Raw genomic sequence first — 22599 nt, 5'->3', positions numbered from 1 at the left:
ACAGAGACATAACAGTGCTACCCTCTTGACATATATGTATATGTACAACTGATGATCGACTTTGCTGTACAGAAGAAACTAACACAAAATTGTAAAACAGCTATATGCCGATAAAAACCTATTTTATTTTATTAATTTTATTGTATTGGAGTATAATTTACTTACAATGTTGTATTAGTTTCAGGTGTACAACAAAGTGAGTCAGTTATGCATATATATATATATATATATATATATCTCCACTCTTAAAGATTCTTTTCTCATATTGAAATATATCTTTTGAATTTGATTTTTATTAGTATCTATTAAGCAAAAATAGGATTCCCTGATAGCTCAGTTGGTAAAGAATCCGCCTGCAATGCAGGAGACCCCTGTTTGATTCCTGGGTTGGGAAGATCCCCTGGAGAAGGGAAAGGCTACCCACTGCAGTATTCTGGCCTGGAGAATTCCATGGACTCTATGGGGTCACAGAGTTGGACATGACTGAGCTACTTTCACTCTCACTTTAAGAGAAAGAGGTGCTGTTTTAATCCCTGAGCATCCATCAGTAAATTGCATTCATGAAGCTTACATTGTAGTGAATGCTCACTTGATCTCACTTTCTGAGACTCCTTCATTTATCTTCTCTTTTATCTCTAAGCTTTCCCCTCTGACACTTCACATCTATCTCAGCTATCTTTTAAACTTTTAACCACACTTTAAAGATCCCTTTCCAACTGTTACCCAACTTCTCTCCTTAACTGCTTTAGTATAAATGCTTTTTTAAGGTCTTAAGGTCTTCCACCTTTCCAGGGCAACAAAACTATTTTTCAAGATAGCCATTTGTAGCCTTCTTTCCAATAACTCTGAAAGTCTTTTTTCATCTTTCATTTCCCTTGGACACAACAGCTTAACACTGTGGACCACTCTCTCTGAGAAAACTCAGCTACCTATCTCTGCACTTCCCAGTTACTTCTCTCTTTTCATTCAAATTTTAGCAAGCTCCAACTCTGTGACAAGCATTTCTTTCTCTTCCTAATCTCTAACTGTAGCTGCGTCTGGCTCTGAGGACTCTGAAACCTACTTCTTCAAACCTGTGTCACAGCTCTATTACCTTTTAAGGTACCCCCTTTTGTTTCAATCTTTCACAAAATTAAGTATCATAACTGACTGTAATATCTATAATATTATTTCCTATTCTTGTGGTCATTCATCAAAGAGAAAGCCTATGTCTATAGAAGAATATATTTACAAATATATGAGTAGAATATGTGGAAATTTATTGGAAGATAAATCCAGACTAAGAAAGGACATTTAAAAAACAACTGAAAATGAGCTTATCAAGGTATACATGAGTGTTCCCAAAGACTAGATACACCTAGGATAAAATAGAAAAGATTCAGCTGAGAACAGCAAACCATGAGAGAAAACAGATAAAACTTAGAAGGAAAAGGGAAAAATTGGCAAAAAAAAATAAACTAGATGTAAATATTCTGGAATTTAAAGAAGAGGATTGAAAGAACTTTGAAAACAACACCCTTTAACAAGTATCACTGAAAGTATAACGAAGTTGCCTCTATCCCTGACTCTGGTCTCTGAGACCAAGACATCCACAACGTATCTTAACTACAAAAAGCACACAGATGGGATATATGAAATATATGTGGTACTGAGGGTACCACATTTTGCAAGAAAAAAAAATCACTGAAAATTTGAAGTTCTCTGATTACCAATGGTTCATCCTATGTTCTCTTCCTTCATATTATACATTTCTAAACCTTATTTAACAACATGCTACAATTCCAAATTTCCAACTACCAGCAGAATTCTTGTTAAGACTTCCTTGAATTCAAAATCAATTATGGCCCTTTATCTATATAATCAAAGCTGAATTTATCTTTCTCCCACTCAAATTAGTTCTCTTCCACACGAACTTATTTCTTTTGATTTTACAAGCTCACAATCTTGAAACCACCTTTAATTTTTTTCTTCTATTCTGTCTCTCAAAATGATATTCTAAGACAAAAAAATTCAATAAAAACTTCTGGAGAAAACAGTGCTATTAGCTACAAAGTTAGAAAAAATTAGTAAACATCTCTATGAAGTAAAAACATCTCACATAGTCAAGCTATTATAAATATTCAAGTTCACACATTACACTCATTTTTTAAACTCAATTAAACCTCATACCTTGCCAAAGAAGATTTTCCTGATCCTGGAAGGCCTCTGAGAAGAACGAGAACTAGTCCAACATAAGATGATGTCTTCTTTCTTACAACCTGAGAAACTGGAGTTTCTTGTACCTGGTAAGCACTTGTTCCCTCTTTACTTCTCCATACCTTTGTTGGGGAAGTATGAGAAATAACTGGGGGTGGAAACGTATAATTGACAGGCCTCCAGTGTGCAGCTGTGGTTACAACAGGAGCTACAAAGCCATGGTTTGCTTGAAAGAGGTCAAAAGCAGGAATCATTGGATTCCACATTGGTGGAGGGGGGGGAGGAGGCAGCAGTAGAGGGAGAGGGGTTAGTACTGGGCAGTAATTCACATCCTTCCCCTTTGGTGGCAGTTCAGTATGTTTGTGTGGCTGGAAACTGAATTCTTCAGAAGGTACAAAAACATCAGGGACAGACGTGGACTTCTGATCTCCACCTGTACCTATTAAACCAATCCCTGGATTTTGGACAGCAAGGTTTAGAGGAGCCTGAAGCTCATTAGCATCCAAATCTACAGGGGCTTGAGAGAACTGAGTCTTAACACACTCAGATTCCGAAAGCTCTTTCTGAATTTGGTTGCTGCCATCCATCAAAGTGTCATTATCTGCATTTAAAGAACTACTGAGAAGAGAATCTTCCAATGCCACTGTGTTATCTTTTGTAAAACTTTTGGACCCATTTGAAACTGAATGTGAAGTTAAGGAATTTGAACTTAATGCAGAGACAGAATGCTCTAAATTTTCATTGTTCAAATCCATATTTTGGGTAGAAAGAATGGGAGTCATATTACTTGAATCTGAACTTACAAATGAACTCGGGTCACTAAAATTATTAACATCTTGCAAAGGCAAAAATGAGTATGCTTGGTTATCAGGAGAAGAGTTCAATTTCTCAAAAGCATTTTGTATTAAAGTATCTAAGTCTTCAGTTAGCTGCATGTCCAAAAATGAATCCATTTTTAAATCTTCACTCTCTTCTTCTGGAGGACATTTTTCCATTATTTCACATTTCACTGCATTTACTTGTTTCTCAGAAGCAACGAAGTTTGTTGAAGACGATTCTTCTATCTTAGCATCAGTGGCTGATAATTCTAATAGACAATCCATGGCATTTTCAACTGTACAACAATAAGAACAATAACAACAATAAAATATATCTATATGGACTGAAAACAGTAAAACATGATTTAATTAAAATTCACATAAAATTATACTGACTTTACATTGAATGAAATGTCAAGAAATTTATAAATATTCAAGTCATTTTTAACTTAACATTTTACTAATATATAATTCTGTATAGTGAAAGATTTGAATAATGGAGACATGCAATGTCGTTACTTTCAGACAAACAGTAATAAACTAGGCCAATAAACTGCCATCAAGTAGATATTCTCTGATGAATTTATTGAGTAAAAGAAAAATATCTGGAACTGTATACTTTAGGGTTGTTTATAAAGATACTAAAACCAGTTGATCTAATCAACAAATACTTACCTACTACATGCTGTTTTAAGTATGAAGTATTTTATTTATTAATAAGTATTCTAATAAATCTAATTTGCTTATATGGTCCATACTATGAATTTCACTTAACACAAAAAATGTGCATGAGCATGTACTACATATCAGACATACTTTGTACAAAGATGAACAAGATAATAGTTTTTACTACACTCGAAGGATTTTCGCAGTCTAATGGAAGCAACTGAAGATGTTAGAAGACAATTATAGTATAATATAGATTAAATGCTGCACACTCTTAATAATATACAAATGCCTAAGCAGCCTTATAGGAAAGTAAGGAAAGATTTCACATGAGGTGATATGTAAATTGGGAGTTGGAAGATCAAAAAGAAGCTTGTCAATACAGAGGGGAAAGGTAAACCCAGTCCTAAAAACACACAGCATGTTTAAGCTATTGAGTTTGTTGGAATGCGAGTACACAGTAATATGGCAGATAAGAGAAGGAGATAAAACTGGAAAGGGAAATCAAGTAAAATTGGAAGGGTCCTCTATTTCATGGTAAGAAATACTAATTTTATTTTCCAAGGGAACTTGAAGGGAAACTACCTGTCATAGCATTTGGGTTAGATGTTTTGTCGTCTCACTGAATCTTCAAATTATACTACAAGCTATAGTATTCCCAGCACAGAGATGAAGAAAATGAAGTTTAGAAAATATATTAACTTAGCCCACGTCACACAGATAATAAGTGACAGAGTCAGGACTGGTGTGTCGACTCCAATGCTGAGCTCCTTCCATTACAACATAAATACAGAGAAATTAGAATTGTTAAGCATCTGAAATCTGAGGCTTTTTCATATTATTTTTGTGTATTAACTTAAGGAAGCTAAATGTGGAAACAGCACAGCACAGTAGGTAAAAGCTCTGGTCAGGAATCAGAATGACATTTAAAGCCCTACTTGCTGGCATGAACACTTTGAACAAGTTAGTTAACTTTCCTAAGCCTTGATTTTCTCATTTGCAATGTGTGGATAACAAAAGTACCTACCTCATAGGGTTGTTGTGAGGATTAAATGAGATAATCCATGAAAAAGGGCTGTGCACAAGGACTGGCACCTAGTAAGCACCCAGTTAGTGTTCCCTTAAGAAGAAAAACAAAGAGGGATTGGAGGGGGCAAGCCTGGCAGAGAGACCAGTTAGAAGACTATAGCAATAAACATGGAAAAAAGGGGGAAAAAAAAAAGCGGGGGGGAAGCAAATATAAGAATTTCTAAGAAAAAACTACATGATAGAAAAATCACAAAAGATCAACCAAAAAAATTAATGTGTATATAATGAAAAACAGTATATGTAAAAAGAAGTAAAAGAGCAAACTATATACATAAAACACAGAAGTTTTTACAGTGTTGAGAAAAATTAAAACAATGGTATAAAACAATGAAAAACACACGAACAATTCACACAATACAAGAACTAATAAACAATCATATATAAAAATGTTAACATTTCTCTTTATCTAAAAAAAAAAAAAAACCATTAAAGAAAAGGTAAAATCTTATTCCTAAAATCTTAAAAGAATACCACTCAATGCTGATAAGGCTGTAATGAAACCCTTATACAGTGCTAGTGTCATTACAAATTGGCACATTTATTTTATAAGGTAAATTTATTTTTTAATTAATTTTTATTGGCATATAGTACAGTTGATTTACAATGTTGGGTTATAGTTTTTGCTGTACAGCAAAGTGCATCAGTTATACATACACATATATCCACTCTGTATTTTAATTCTTTTCTAATACAGGTCATTACAGAGTATTGAGAAGAGTTCCCTGTGCTATACAGTAGGTCTTTATTAGTTATCTACTTTATATGTAGTAGTGTGTATATGTCAATCTCAGTCTCCGAATTTATCCATCCCCCGCTTTCACCCCTGGTAACCATATGCCACACCTCTTTAGTAGGCAATTCAGCAAATGTTTCCAAGAGCCAAAAACTGTCCTTACCCTGTGACAGAAGAAAATAAAACTTCGGAATCGGGAAAAAGCCAAAAGACAGAAAAGGTTATTCATACCGAGATGTTCTTTGCAATATTAATTATTCATGTAAAACACAGATATAATTAAATAAATTACAGCCTAATAACCCAACATAATAACCCAACAGAATATTAGAAAGCTATTAAAAAATATAAAGACTGCAGCCAACTGAAAAAAATGCTTATATTAGGTTAAGTTTTAAAAGTAGAATATACAACGTCATAAATGTTATTATTCAAACTACTCAAAACATCAGTATTTATGAACGAGGTATAGAGAAGATCCTGCAAAAGAAAAATGTTTTTTGTTAGGATGTAAGGGTAACACACTGATATTTTCCTTGTACTTCTTCATTGTTACTAGTGTACGTGCAAAAATAAATTTTAAACACACCAAAATTAGGAAATATATGTTGAAGCCACAAGTAAAATTGTAAACACTATTATTTCTGAGCATCATGTAGACTGCTGAAAGCTGGTTTTCTGCATACATAAAAGGATAGATAAGATAGGCTCACATCATAGACTGTGGAATGTAAAAAAAAAAATTTGAAGTTTACCCCATTACCAAAATTCCCCAAACCTAGAATAATTTTACTTATACTAATCGTGGCCAATAGCAATATTAAACATCAATATTTAACTTACTCATCCATTTAAATTTGATAGTTTCCCCTGTCTGCAAACATACATCTAAACAATTTATTACAAGTCATTAATAATTTACTGCACTGAAGACTTTATCAGAACAAAACAAAAACTCAATCCTTACTGGGGAAAAAAAAGAAAAAGTCCTATGAGGTACATACTATTATTTTTCTCTTTAACAGATAAGAAAACTGAAACCCAGAGAGGTTAAGAGGTAGAGCTGGAAAATCAACCTAAAGCCAATTTCAAATCACACTGGTCTATTAGCCTCAACTCTTAATCAGCTCTCATTTCCATAATTATAATTACCTTTTCACTCAATAAGTATTTACTGAGGTCCGAGCGAGTCATTTGGTACTTAGGGGCTGGAGATACAGCAGTACAACAACAGTTTTTTAAATCCCTCTCTTCATAGAGTACTCCAGGTCAAGGGCTCTCAACTGGGAATGATTTTGCCCCCCAGGGAACATAAGATGATATACAGAGGTATTTTTAATTGTTACAACTGCAGGGGTGGGGCAGGGGATGTGCCACTGGGCTCTAATGGGTACAGGCCAGAGATGTTGCTGAACATCCTATGATGCCCAGGAAAGACACTCACAACAAAGAATTATCTGGTCCAAAATGTCAATAGTGCCAACCTTTTCAAGAGGGAAGATAAAAAGAAATAAAACATAAAAGATGAAATCTACACATACATCTTATACCCAGAACTATACATTTCTTGAAAGAAGAACGATGTTTTATTCTTTATATCCCTCATAATACTAAACTTAGTACCTTACCCACAGCAGATTTTCAAAAAGTAATGATCAAAATAGAAATAACGTAGTCATTTTCTATATTACTACTGGTCATGGCATAGTACATAAAACCTTTTTATAAAATGCAAAGGGTTCAAACTAAACTTTTCTCACCTTTGAAATCACATTCAGAAAGCATCAAATACACTACATCAGGATCCAGATCAGAAAACATCTCTGAGACACTGGTGAAGAGTTCTTCCTGATCAACCTTTGTCTCATACATGGAAGGAAGAGTAGTGGTTGGCTCCTCATGACTAGTAACACTGGATACAACTTCCTTAGAATGTGTGGTCTTCCGAAAAGGATTTCCCCCAAGATTTTTCCTTCTCCTTGGCATTCTGACTTCCAAAACTAAAATGTTTCCCTTTTCTTATTTAAGATGTTTGATATTTAAGTCATACCTCAAAGAAAATAGGGTTAAATATCTTGCACAATCCAGTAGTAAAAGGACCTAAAATAGAAAGCAAGTTGAAACACTCAGACTATAGTTATAGTTCCAGATCTAAAATTGGAATGACATCTTTATTTAACTCTAAGAAAGTACCATCAACTCTAGTGGGCAGCAAAGCCCAAGAGCAGTCAAACAATTTCCCTCTCCAAAATATTCAAGTTTTTCAGGATTGAACATGTTAAAAATTAAGATATTAACAAATGTAATATAGTTTCAGAATGGTGAGTACACTACTTTAGCACAATTACTTCATTTAAAAAAACACCACCACAGTATTCATAATGAGGATGCCTAATGAACACCTATTTGGATGTCTAATAGGCATCATAAACATCACATGTCCAAAACTGAGCTCCTTATCACATACTTCACACTTGTTCTTCCTAGTCTTTCCCATCTCAAGGCAACTCTATCCTTCCAACTGCTCAGGTCAAAAATCTTGGAATAATTCTTGACTCCTCTCATCCCACATCCAATTAGTAAGCCAATTTTGTCAATGCAACCCTCATAATGTATCCAGAATATGATCATTCCTCACCATTTCCATGGCTACCACAGCCTTGCCTGGATTAGTATAAAAGTCCCTTAACCTCCTTGCTTCCATCCTTGCCCCTTCAGTCTACTGAGCACAGCAACTACAGTGACTCAGTTAAACCACAGGTCAGATCACACCTCTCTTCTGCTAAACTATGCACCAGCTTCCCATTACACTCAGGATAAAAATCAGAACCCTTAAAATGGCCTATAGTGAAGTGAAGTCACTCAGTCGTGTCCAACTCTTTGTGACCCCATAGACTGTAGCCTATCAGGCTCCTTCCTCCATCCATGGGATTTTCCAGGCAAGAGTGCTGGAGTGGATTGCCATTTCCTTCTCCAGGGGATCTTCCCGACCCAGGAATCGAACCCGGGTCTCCCGCATTGCAGGCAGACGCTTTACCGTCTGAGCCACCAGGGTACAGTCATCCCTATTCCTCTTTCCCTTGCTCATGTCACTCGAGCCATACCTTCCTTGTCCTTCAAACATCAGTCATGCTCCATCTTAGAACTTTTATACTTGGTCCCTTCTACCTAAACTACTGTTATCCCAGGTATCTAAAAGATGTATTTCTTATCATTACTCAATTGTTACCTTCTCAGGAAGTCAGTTGTCCAACACCACTTACCCTTCTTTTCTTACTTGAATTCTCTCCATAAAACTTACCTTCTAAAATAGTATATGTGTTTCATCCACTTGTTTTATTTATTACCCATATTCCAGCAAAATGTAAGCTCCACAAGGGCAAGGACTCATAGATCTGGAGAACTCTGACAATCTATTTGCTTTCTCCTCTTGGATCTATCTAATGAACAATTCAAATGTAACATTATCTAAAACCAACTGATATTTTCTCTGAAACCTGCTCTAAACATTTGGTCTGGCTATAGTCATCCTCCATCTGTATTCCTGTCTCCTAAATGGTCTCCCTGTTTCTATACCTCTTGTCCCCTACAGTCTATTTTCAATATACCAGCCAAAAGGATCTTCATACAACATAAGTCAGAATGAGTCACAGTATGCTTTAAATTCTCAACTGGCTCTCCATATCACTCAGAGTGAAAGCTAAATTTCTTACTATGGTCCACTTCCACTTTTGGCCTTTAATATACTTTTTCCCAAGATATTTGCATTGCTAACTCTTTCACCCCTTCAAATCTCTGTTGAAGTACCACATTCAATGATTTCTTCCTTGATTATCTAATTTGAAGTCATATTCCCCATTTTTTCTTTCCCAATCTCCCTTTTCTGTTAACCACCCATTGCCCTTAACACCTTCTACATTCCATAAAATTTACCTTTTAATTAAATTTATTGTGTCATAGCTCTCTCCATCTTCCAGGACTGCAATGTCAATATGGCAGCCACCAGCCACATGTGCCTATTTAAATTTAAATTAGTTAAAATTAAGTAAAATTACATTTTATATATATTTATCAGATAAAGTAGATTTTAGAGCAAAAAAAAAAAAAAAAACCCCGCAAATATAGAGAACACTATATAATTATAAAGGATCAGTCTGACAAGAATTCAGAGCAACCCTAAATGTGTAGGCACCAAACAGAGCTACTAAATTAAGTGAAACAAAAATTGACAAAACTGAAAGGAGAAATAGACAAGCTTATAATTATAGTTAGAGACTTCAACACCCCTCTCTCAATAAGAGTAAACAGACATAAGATCAGCAAGGATACAGAAGAACTCAGTAACACCATCATTTAAGGATCTAATCAACACTTACACACTCCATTCAACAACAGCAGAATGCATATCCTTTTCAAGAACCCAAATAACATATACCAAAATAGACCATATCCTAGACTATAAAACAAACCTCAACAAACTTGAAAGAACTGAAATCATATAAAGTATGTTCTCTGACCACAATGAAATCAAACTCAAAATCAATAACAAAAAGATAATACAAAAATCTCCAAACACTTGGAACATAAGTAATATACTAAATAATCTATGGGTCAAAGAGGAAGTCTCAAGGAAAATTTTAAAATACACAAAAATGAATGAAAATGAAAATATACCATATCAAAATTTGTAAGACACAGCTAAAGCAGCAATTGCAAAAATTTATAGCAAATTTATAACTATAAATTCATACATTAGAAAAGACGAAAAGTCTCAAATCAATAATTTAACTTTCCACTACAAGAACCTAGAAAAAGAACAGCAAAATAAACCCAAAGCCAGTAGAAGGAAGAGAATAATAAAGAGCAAAGGAGAAATGAATAAAACTGAAAAGAGAAAAACAATCGCTCTAGACTCTGCAGACATCATAAAACTAAGAGAATACTATGAACCAGTGTACATACAGAAGTCTGACATCTTATATGAAATATTTATTTCTCAAAAAACACAAATTATCATAACTCACCCAACAGGAAATAGATAAAAGCCCTATGATTTTTAATGAAATTTAATTCCCAATTTACAAATTCCCCAAAAAAGAAATTTCAGGCCTAAATACCTTCATTGGATAAGTCTATCATATATAGTCTCTTTCAAAAATAGAAGGAACACTTCTTAATTCATTTTATCAAGTCAGTACTGTTACCCTGATACCAAAATCAGACAAAGCAGTACCAGAAAAAAAAAAACTACAAACCAATATCCTTCATGAATACAGACATAAAAATCCTTAGAAAATATTACAAACAGAAATCAGCGATTTATTTTAAAAGAATTATACACCATTATTAAATGAGGTTTATCCTAGAGATACAAGGTTTCAATATTCAAAAATCAGTATAACCCATTATATTAATAGGCTAATGAAGAAAACTTTGGTGGCATGAATAAATGAAGGAAAAAAGTGACAAAATTCAATACCCATTCATGATAAAAACTACCCAAAAAATAGGAATATATGAGAACTTCCTCAAAACCCTACAGATTACATTTCATTTAATAGTAAAATACTATATGCTTTCACCCTAAGATTGAGAACAAAGCAAGGATGTCCACTCTCACCACTCTTATGAAATATAACGCTGGAAGTTCTAGCCTATGAAGTAAAGGAAGGAAAGGAAATAAAAGATACAAAGATTCAAAAGGAAAAAATAAAACTTTTCCATTTGTAGATGACACAGCTATCTATGTGTAAAATCCCAAGGAATCAATAAAATCTCCAACATGAGTTCAGCAAAGGATACAAGATAAATACACAAAAGCAACTGTATTTATATATCCTACCAATGAATACATGAACATTGTAATTAAAAATACAATATTATTCACAAATGCTCAAATAATGAAATATTCTGAATAAACCTAACAAAATTTTTGAAAAAGTAGATAAATGGATTTATGAGCTGTTAGACTCAATATAGTAAAGATGTCAATTTTTCTCAAATTGACATATAGGTTTAGCACAATTCCTATCAAAACCCCAGGAAGATTTTTTGTGGATATGGACAAGATTATTCCTAAATTTAAATGGAAAGACAAAGGAACTAGAATAGTTCAAACAATTTTGAAAGAGTAAAAGGATTCTGTTGATTCCATTTTAAGACTTACTATAAAGCTACACTTATCAAAACTGTATGGTATCAGTGGAGGGACAGGCACACAGATCTGACAACAGATTATAGATTAGCAAACAGAAGACACCAACATGAATATGCCCAATTGACATCTGACAAAAATGAAAAAGCAATTCAATGGAAAAAATATAACCTTTCAACAAATGGAACTGGAACAAATAGACACCCATAGATAGAAAAAGAAAAACCTTGGCCTAAGTCTCACACTTTATTAAAAAAAAAACTCAAAATGGATCAAGGACTTAAATCCATAGTACTATAAAACTTCTAGGAAAAAAAAGAAAATCTTAAGGATCTAGGGCTAGGCAAACACACCAAAAGTATGCTCCATAAAAGGAAAAACTGATTAAACTATACTTTATCCAAACTTAAAACTTTTACTCTGTGAATAATCTTGTTAAGAGTATAAAAAGAAAAATGACAGGCTGAAAGAAAATATTTGCATACCATGTATCTGACAAAGGACTAGTATCCAAAATATATAAACAAACTTTATCAAAATTCAAAGTAAAAACAAACAAAAACCAAGTAATTCAACTAGAAAGTGGGGGCAGGGGCGGATTTCACCAAAAGGATATACAGATGGCACACAGGTACAAAAAGAATTTCAACATCATTAGCCATTAAGTAAATGCAATTTAAAACTACAATGAGATATTATAATACTTACACATCTGTTAGGTTGGCAAATATAAATAATAATGACAATAGGAAATCCTGGCAAGGATACAGAGAAATAGGATGGCTCATATGCTGCTGATAGGAATGTAAAATGAAAAAACCACTCTGGACAGCAGTCTGGCAGTTTCTTAAACTAAATCTGGAACTACCACACAATTAAGTAATTGCGCTTCTGGGCATTTCTAAGAGATGGAAAATTAGGTCTACCCAAAAAGCTGTACATAAATATTTGTAGCAGCTTTATTCATTATAATCAGAAACCAGAAAACAATTCAGATGTCCTTCAACGGGTACACAGTTAAACACACTATGTCACTTCCATCCCAAGAAGTTAATAGTCAGCAATAAACAGAAACCTACTATTGGCACACAAGACCTGGATGAAACTGCAGATAATTAGGCTGAGTAAAAAAAGCCCATCCAAAGGCTATGTACTGCATGATCCCCATTTGCTTAACATTCTTGAAATGACAGAAATACAGAAATAGAGAAGATTAACAGTTGCCAAAGGTTGAGGAGGAGGAAGGAAGAGGGAGTAGTGGATGTGGCTATGAAAAGGAAATTTTAAGGATTTTTGTGGTGATGGAAATGTCCTATATCTTGACTGTATTAATATCAATACCCTGGTTGAGACGCCATAAGGCATTTTGCACATGTTTCTTTCATTGGGGGAACTGGATGAAGAGCACAAATTTCTCTGTATTATTTGTTACAACTGCATGTGACTCTCAGTTCAGTAGCTCAGTCACGTCTGACTCTTTGTGATCCCATGGACTGCAGCACAACTGGCTTCCCTGCCCATCACCAATTACCGGAGCTTGCTCAAACTCATGTCCATCACGTCGGTGATGCCATCCAACCATCTCATCTTCTGTCGTCCCCTTCTCCTCCTGCCTTCAATCTTTCCCAGGATCAGGGTCTTTTCAAATGAGTCAGTTCTTCACATTAGGTGGCCAAAGTACTGAAGTTTCAGCTTCAGCATCAGTCCTTCCGATGAATGTTCAAGACTGATTTCCTTTAGGACTGTGGTATGATCTCCTTGTAGTTCAAGGGACTCTCAAGAGGCTTCTCCAGCACCACAGTTCAAAAGCATCAATTCTTTGGTGCTCAACTTTTTTTATAGTCCAACTCTCACATCCATACATGACTACTGGAAAAACAATAGCTTTGACTAGGTGGACCTTTGTTGGCAAAGTAACGTCTCTGCTTTTTAATATGCTGTCTAGGTTGGTCATAGCTTTTCTTCCAAGGAGTAAGCATCTTTTAATTTCATGGCTGCAGTCACCATCTGCAGTGATTTTGAAGCCCAAAAAAATAGTCTCTGTTTCCATTGTTTCCCCATCTAATTGCCATGAAGTGATGGAACCAGATGCCATGATCTTAGTTTTCTGAATATTGAGCTTTAAGCCAACTTTTTCACTCTCCTCTTTCACTTTCATCAAGAGGCTCTTTAATTCCTCTTCACTTTCTGCCATAAGGGTGGTGTCATCTGCATAGCTGAGGTTATTGATATTTCTCCCAGCAATCTTGATTTCAGCTTGTTTTTCATCCAGCCCCACATTTCTCATGATGTACTCTGCATATAAGTTAAATAAGCAGGGTGACAATATACAGCCTTGATGTATTCCTTTCCCGATTTGGAACCAGTCTGTTGTTTCATGTCCAGTTCTAACTGTTGCTTCCTGACCTACATACAGATTTCTCAGGAGGCAGGGAAGGTGGTCTGGTATTCCCATCTCTTTCAGAATTTTCCACAGTTTATTGTGATCCACACAGTCAAAGGCTTTGGCATTGTCAATAAAGCAGGAGGAGATGTTTTTCTGGAACTCTTGCTTTTTCGATGATCCAGCGATGTTGCCAATTTGATCTCTGGTTCCTCTGTCTTTTCTAAAACCAGCTTGAACGTCTGGAAGTTCATGGTTCCCGTACTGTTGAAGCCTGGCTTAGAGAATTCTGAGCATTACTTTGCTAGCGTGTGAGATGACTGCAATTGTGCAGTAGTTTGAACAATTCTTTGGCATTGCCTTTCTTTGGGACTGGAATGAAAACTGATCTTTTCCAGTCCTGTGGCCACTGCTGAGTTTTCCAAATTTGCTGGCATATTGAGTGCAGCACTTTCACAGCATCATCTTCTAGGATTTGGAATAGCTCAACTGGAATTCGACCACCTCCACTAGCTTCGTTCGTAGTGTTGCTTCCTAAGGCCCGCTTGACTTCGCACTCCAGGATGTTTGGCTCTAGGTGAGTGATCACACCATCGTGATTACCTGGGTCATGAAGATCTTTTTTATATAGTTCTTCTGTGTATTCTTATCACCTCTTCTTAATATCTTCTGCTTCTGTTAGGTCCATACCATTTCTGTCCTTTACTGTACCCATCTCTGCATGAGATATTCCCTTGGTATCTCTAATTTTCTTGAAGAGATCTCTAGTCTTTCCCATTCTATTGTTTTCCTCTATTTCTTTGCACTGATCACTGAGGAAGACTTTCTTATCTCTCCTTGCTATTCTTTGCAACTCTGCATTCAAATGGATATGTCTTTACAATCTCAACAAGTTGTGTAAATCAACAAAAAGTTATGTGACTCTACAATCTCAAAAAGTTTAATTTTGAAAAAGAGTACGTAAAACTAAAAATTCAGTTTCTCAGTCATACTTGTTACATCTCAAGTGCTCGATAGCTACATGTGGTTAATGACTATCATATCACATGGGAACTTTTCCATAAGCACTGTTCTAGAATATAAGTTCCGTAAGGCAAATGAATATCTCGTTTGAGAAAGTTAAGAAGTTTTATTCACAGAAAGTACAAACTGAATGCCATAAAGAAAAAGAAGTACTAAACACATCTAGCCACATTTAAATATAAAATACCTGTATATCAAGAAAAAAGTTAAAATATGTATAACATATAGTAACTGTTTTCAATTTCTTCCCCTTCATCCTTTCTTAAACATGATTTTGCCCTACCAGTTCTACCACTATACTAAAAACTGCTCATATCTAAATCACCAGTAACCAATGTAGATGATCAAAGTCAAAGATAAAAGGTCTAATCCACCAGGAAGATAAAGCAATTCTAAGTTTGTACTCAACTAGTAAAAGCCCTCTCTCTGTAACTATTATAACAAGGAGGTTCCCACCTCAGCCACTTCCCTGCTCCTCACACACACATAGAGGAGAGGAAGGAGAAAGAAAAGGGAGAGAAAAAGCAGTAATAACATAAAAGATTTGAGTCATGTAAGTATAACTTGACTTAGTATCTAAATAACACCAAATCCAATAACCAGAGAATATTATTTTCAAGGTCAGAGAATTATGCTAGAATCAATAGCAAAAATGCAACTAGAAAACCAAATTATATGAAAATTAAGAAACATACATCAATACATCAAAGACATATTCATTATGTAAATTACATATTAATACTGATTTTAAAAGAATTATTAATAACTATAAAATACTAAAAACAAATAAAAACATTATACATCCATATTTGTAAGATACAATTAAAGTCATGCATAGAAGAGCATACAAATGCATATATTTAAAAAAAAGGCTAAAAAAACAATGATCTAAAATAGATTTATTGAATTTTTATGGCTCCAGAAACTATATGCAAAATACCCTATGTACTCTGTACACCCCAATATGACTGATTGTACATAAACCGTATCCATGCCCTACTCAATGATTTCTTTTCTACCAACTACTTCCCACCAAAAAGTCTCTATCCTCTCCTATCTTTAAAAATTCTAATTCTAAAAAGTTCAAATTCCTGTACTGGAAAAACTGTTTGAAATCTGATTTCTCAATGCACCCCGAATTATTAACTCAGAATTCTTAACTGAGTTAATAGGAGAATTCTTAACTCAGACTATCCAAACTCCCAGTATTTCCTAAGCAGTTTGTTTCTTAAAAGCAGTTTACATTCACTGTTTCAACTTGCCACTTCCTGTTGACTTCTTGATCCAGTGTAATCTGTCCCCTGCATCTAGTAGTTTTTCTCTGGCTGCCCTTCTCAGTTTCCATCATTGATCTCTTTTCTTCTGATCTCTTTTCTTCTGTTCGCTCTTTCAAGTATGATTGCTACCCCGGGTTCTATTCCCAACCATCTGCTCCACCACTTTTTTCTAGGTCCATCCAAACCCACTGCTTCAATACCTATGACTCCAGCTAAGAATTCTCTCCCAGCTCCAACATAGTTAACTGCTTTGAGGTAGGAGATAAGATAGGCCCTTGGGCTGGACAGCTGGTATTTGTCAAGCAGAGTAAAACTGAAACTCTGTTTCCCCCAGACAAACCAAGGATAAAAGCTACCAGCAAAAGCTGAGCTCTGTTGAAGTAAACAGATAAGATAACCACTCCTGAGTCAAGGAAAACTTCCCTGTCTGCACATGAATAGGAAGGCTCCTTCAGGGGCTCAAAAAAGGAGAGAGCACCACCCCTTAATAAGTGTGGACACACCCCCACAGGCCTCTGAGGTGGAATTCAACTTAGCAAAAGTTGCACACACGTGTTGGAGAAGGTCCTAGGACAGGTCAGATGGGAAAAAGGAACAAGATAATTCACCAAAGGTAAACAAAGACCTCGAAAGACTATCCTATATAAGTGATTTAAATCACCTCTTTACTGTGCTCCTTCTCATACACTTACTCTCCCAATGTGTATTTCTGCCTTGTGTGTGTGCGCACGCTCGGTCTTACTTCAGTCTTATATCAACAAGTTTAAATTAAACAAGTGTGCTCTCCCACTTGTGGTGCTGTGTCTCTAATAATAAACTTTTATCTGTTTTTTTACAGTTTTTGCCTCCTTGAAACATTCTTGCTTTCACACAGGAACAAGAGTCAGGGCCATTTTGCCTCTAGACACCAACGTCTAGCGTTGGTGTCTAGCAGCCTAGTTTCATCCAGGCTGCTGCTACTGCTACTGCTAAGTCGCTTCAGTCGTGTCCGACTCTGTGCGACCCCACAGACAGCAGCCACCAGGCTCCCCCATCCCTGGGATTCTCCAGGCAAGAACACTGGAGTGGGTTGCCATTTCCTTCTCCAATGCATGAAAGTATAAAATGAAAGTGAAGTCGCTCAGTCGTGTCCGACTCTTAGCAACCCCAATGACTGCAGCCTACCAGGCTCCTCCATCCATGGATTTTCCAGGCAAGAGTACTGGAGTAGGGTGCCATTGCCTTCTCCGACAGAGCTGCTACTGCACCTTAAATATACCTCTATTTTAGCATCTGTGTACTTGTTTGCTTAGACTGCTAGTCTATAAGCATCTCACAATATGTTCTTATTTAGCAAACAAGAGCTTAATAAATATTTGTTATATGCCAGCAAAAACCAAAAAGTCAATTTAGTTCTTTAAAATATTGGACTTACCATTTCAGTAGCTTGACTACTCAGGTCCATAATACAGGGCATCTCTTTCCCATGAATAAAATATCTAGGAAAATAAATTTGAAATCAGAAGGGTGGTTAAGAGTCAGAATGAATATTCTTTGCCCAGAACTCCTTCCCCCTTACTCCACTGGGGGCCTAATTTCTGCTAACAGACCCCTGGCCAAGTAAGTAAGCACGTCACATGACTTAGGCTGAACTAGGCATATACCTCATCCCCTCAGCTGCAGGAATTGGTCAAGGGACAGGCACGTGACCAAATCTATCTAGAGCCTCTGATGGGAGTAGCTAAGTAATAAGTCTGTGCTCAGGAACCAGGTCCCAACATATGGAGAAGCATACCGGAGTAGGAGAGATGGTGCCAGTGTCACAGATGATAAGCACAGGAAGGACTGGGAATTCCCTGAGAGTCCAGTGGTTAGGACTTTGCACTTTCACTGCCAACTCTGACCATGGTCAGGGAACTAAGATCTGCATCTTTTCTGTAAAAGGACCTACATAGTATGCCTTTCCTAGTTAGAAAACTTGCATCTATCAGATAGGTCTTTCTCTTCCCTACTAGGTAAACCCCAATATTACTACTTAATTCCCTTTTAATACAGTCTACGCAAACGACATCTCTTTTCTTTCGTGGCTACAGCATGTGGGATCTTAGTTCAAGGATGTGGGATCAACCCATGCCCCCTGCAGTGGAAGGGAGAAGTCTTAGCCACTGGAAAGCCAGGGAAATTCCTCATGTCATGGTTTAAGGTAGTCAGTTTACTTCTTTCTTTTGTTACACTCTAACCAGGACACAGCGAGATGACAATGAGCAATTACAATGAAAATGTAGAATGCTAGGGAAAGTAGAGGACTGGCTTCCCAGGAGAGGCATCGCCTCTATGGAGAGCTGAAAAATAAGTATGAGTTAACAAAACCAAAGGGGAGGGAAGCAGGGAGCAAAGGAAGGCATTCTTGACAGAGGAAAGCTTCTGTACTCAAGTAGATTTAACAAACTTGGCATCTTGAGAGAGAAATGAAGTAACTGAATATGACTAGCAAATTGAGGGCAAAAGGAAAAAGTGACAGGATGAAGAAGTCAACAGATGCCAGATCATGATCCTGAAAGCCAAATTAAGAAGTTCAGACTTTAACCTGAAGGCAATGAAAAGCCACACACACAAAAAAGGTTTTGAGCTGAGGAGTTAAGGGTTTAAATGTGTTAGATTACTCCAGCAACAGTGGGATAAAGTGGATGGGAAGGCAAGACTGGAAGCAGGGATAACCACTTAGGAGGCTACTGTGGCAATCCAGGTAAGAGATGATGCTGACCACTAAGTAGGGTAGTAGCCTGGGAATGGGAAAAAGATACAGATTCAAGAGAGATTAAGGAGACGGGGCTTCCCTGGCAGTCCAGTAGTTAAGACGCCAAGCCGCCACTGCAGGGAACATGAAGGTCAGGGAATGAAGATCCTGTAGGCCTCACAATGTGGCCAAAAAAAAGGAGAGATACTAAGGAGCAAGAATCCAACAGGACTCAGTGATCTAGTAGAAAATGAAAAGAAGGAAAGGAACAGCCCAGGTTTCTGCCAAGTTATTATTAGCAGTGCCTACTATTTATCAAATTCTTACCACATATGCATTATCTCTTATAATCTTCCCCTAGGAAGAAGAGGTAGTTTGTTTCATATTTTTGGTTTGAGGCTGGAAAAGGGAAGGTTGATAATCACTATAGTTTGGGATATGCTCAGTCTGAGTCACCTGTGAAATACAAATGAACATGTTATGAAGGTAGATGATAACCTGAGTCAATTTATCAAGAAACAGCTCTGGGTTGGAGACCTAAGAATTATCTACATACAGATAGTAACTGGGAGAAATATTTTTTAAGGGTAAATATCTTCTTTAACTCTGAACTTCTATTGCTGGGGACTCGGGTTCAAATCCTGGTTGGGGAACTAAGATCCCACATGCCATGCAGCAAGGTCAAAAAAAAAAAAAAGAAAAAAAATCTCCTTTATTCATGCCAATATTTATTTAATACCTATACAACTATAGCTTTGGAACTAGAATTAAGGGGGAAAAAATGAGTAAAATTCAGTGAAACTCACAGTTACTATTCAGAGGAGGTAGTTCCATATAGCAGTAAGTGGATAGTGGAAATACTACGTTAAAGGTTCAGAGGTAATATGATGAGTATGTGATTACCTCTGCTGGGGGAAGAAAGCAAAGCAAACTTTACAACATATACCACCTTAATTTTGAAGGTCAGCAAAGAGTTTAAGAGGGGTAAGACAGGGAGAACAGTGAAGACACTACAGCCAGAAGAAACAAATTCGAAGACAAAAGAAAAAAAATTTTAAAAGACCGTCTGCTTCAGAACAAAAGAAAATTAAATATTATTCATGTCAGTCTCCCAAGCTAATTCTTAAATTTAATAAATAGAGTGAACATATTTTAAAAAAATTTTAAAGACACATGGGGGAAATTCATTCTAATACTATATCATATTAAAGTAACATTGTGAGATTAAATGATACAGCTACAAAAATCCAATAAAAGATGGAAGGATCATTATTAAAAGTTAAGAGTCCAGATATAATCCTAATGACATTTGGCTTACTCATTGTCTGGCATTGTAAATATATTAAAAAAAAAATTCAATCTCTTCTTTAATTCCTAATAAAACTACTACCACAGGCATTTAATAATGTAATCTGCTAAGATCCAATGTTTGATCTGATGAACTGAAATTCTTCCCAAGACTTACAATGTGAGTTTGCATATAAAAAGCTGAATAGAAGAAAGGCAAAGATGGTAGCTCTTTTCTAAAATTCACATTGACTTATAAATGGTTACTGCTTTGCATATCAAAAGATGCATAACCATAGATAATCATGAAGAAAACGGAGATTTTAAGAGAAAATCCTCACACAGTATTAAAAAAAAATGCCCCTTCACTGATACTATTTATTTAGCCCCTATTGTGTACAGATACTATGCCTACTTCAATAAAGAGAAAACATTCCATAACTTAAGCCCCCTTTTTCTATGAAGTCCAGTATTTAGTCCTCTTTGCTACCCCCTTCAAAGCAGCTAAAGTCAACAGGTGCACAAATTGACATTTGTTAAGTACTAAATGCTGATTTGTCCCGGGTTTTGTTTTATGCGTCTTTTTTCATGAACTAAAGTGTAGTATTCTTATGGAAAAGCAGCCATTTCTTTCCTATTCTTTTCACCATCTCCATCACCGTAGCCCCCACACCCCGCCGTCCTAGCACGGCCACTTGAATAATAAAGCTCTGGTAAAGGAACAAAAAAATGTTTATTTAATTTGACCTTGCAAAACGGGCAAAGTAAGAAAATTGAACCACGCTGATTATCAAAACACAAACACATGACGTTTACATTTCTTAACGCTTTTAAGAATTCTTTCATTGAAAATTGAAAGATGAGGGTTAAAATGAGTTACAAGAGAGAGCCAGGCGTTTGAGAGAAAAACAATGAAAATAATAAAAACAGAATGAAAAGGCTGCTGTTGAGATGAAAAAAAAAAAAAGAAACATTTTTTTAAGTGGGGGGCCAGAGGCAGCTGCAAATCAGCCACTGTTTTCTGAGAAGCCAGGTTCATCTCCAAGATTTTCTTCTCTGAGCTCAACCAATCCCCACCTTTTCTGAGTTATCCAGTCTCCAGGCAAGCAGCGCTTCTTGATTGGCTTAAAGATGCCGAGTAGAAAAACCAGCCAATCCTGTCTTGAAGTCAGAATTGTGCTATGGAGACATTACAACCACTGCATGGCGAGAATGTGTACAAACCTGTCCGTGCCACAAATATCAGATTCTAGTTCTAAAGACTGTTGCAGAAAAGAAGATTCTTCCAAGCCAACACTGAGCGTGATCTGGCATTTACACTTTTTAAAATTACTCTCTCTTTATGAGAGAGAGAGAAGAAAATTTTAAAAAAATAAAAATAAAAATACCACGTTTTAACCAAAAGAGCTTAAGGAATAAACTGCCCCGGGTCGGATGACTTACTCTACCTAAGACGGATTTTCAAAGGGACCTCTCTGGAGAGTCCGGATCACAGTAGGGCTCAAGGAGGGAGTCAGTGAGGATCAAAGTTGCCGTGGGGGAGGGTGGTATGGACGACGATCAAAGAGACACAGATACCAGTAACCGGGAATGCCTCCCTACAGTACCCAAAATCAGAACTTGCAGAGTGAGAGGCTGTTTGGATTTGAAGTGAGTAAATAAAACGGCTGTGCTAGGGCTACGTGCTCCGGAGGGTGGCCCCAAGTTCCAAGAAGGTTCCGCCTGGGAAAGCCAAAGGAGCTCGGAGGGCCGCCAGGTCAAGTCCCAACGGGAACTAACAGGGAAGCCCCGGGGGGCGAGAGGGGTGTGTCAAGGGCCCGGAGGCCCGCTGGGGCCGGGAAGCCAGGAAAGCGGCCACTGCCTCCGCCTTCGCCCTACTTCGGGCGGCGAGCCAGGGCCCGCCTCTCACCGACGCCTCACTTCCCTTCCGCCCGGGCGACCGGGCCCGCGGGCCGGACTGGAGACCGCCGCGCCGGACCTCCACGTCCGGAGGTTGGGGTTTCCGTCCCAGCGCCTCCTGCTGCTGCCTCAGGCCCTCCGCTCGGGTTTGGGGACCCCGGGATCCCCTTCTTCCCGACCCTCAGCCCAGCCCCGCCGCTCCGCCTCCCACCCGCCGCCTTTACCTGCTCCAGAAGCAGGCGGAGGGCGTCGAGGCCGGGGCCGCGTCGTCGAGTGTGCGACGCGGCGCCGCGGGTCCGCAGCCCTTTCCCGCCGCCACCACAGCGCTCTCCGGCGCGGCACAGGGCTGGCGAGCGCG

General features: G+C 37.2%; 1 protein-coding gene across 12 annotated transcripts in view; it reads right to left on the bottom strand.

Annotated features, from left to right (window-relative positions):
* Positions 1–22599, bottom strand: part of N4BP2 (NEDD4 binding protein 2) — a 69502-nt gene extending 46903 nt beyond the window's left edge. For 5 of the 12 annotated variants that reach the window (XR_008717106.1, XR_008717107.1, XM_055588337.1 and 2 more), the window contains exons 1-6: positions 21420–22187; positions 19383–19511; positions 17754–17817; positions 9436–9518; positions 7263–7602; positions 2170–3310 (exon numbers count right to left, since the gene is read on the bottom strand). Coding sequence is in view for 10 of the 12 variants with exons in the window: in XM_055588337.1 (XP_055444312.1) it covers positions 2170–3310; positions 7263–7488 (1367 nt within the window). In the remaining 2 variants the exon portion in view is untranslated. Of the gene's footprint in view, positions 1–2169; positions 3311–4707; positions 4801–7262; positions 7603–8803; positions 8939–9435; positions 9519–17753; positions 17818–19382; positions 19512–21419; positions 22188–22465 lie in introns of those variants that run through there. The other 7 variants (XM_055588338.1, XM_055588347.1, XM_055588345.1 and 4 more) reach the window with 7 other exon arrangements.

The sequence above is a fragment of the Bubalus kerabau genome, chromosome 7 (assembly GCF_029407905.1).
Source record: "Bubalus kerabau isolate K-KA32 ecotype Philippines breed swamp buffalo chromosome 7, PCC_UOA_SB_1v2, whole genome shotgun sequence".
Taxonomy (NCBI): Eukaryota; Metazoa; Chordata; class Mammalia; order Artiodactyla; family Bovidae; genus Bubalus; species Bubalus kerabau.
The sequence above is the reverse complement of the archived record's forward strand: the minus strand, read 5'-3'. Positions and strand labels throughout refer to the sequence as shown.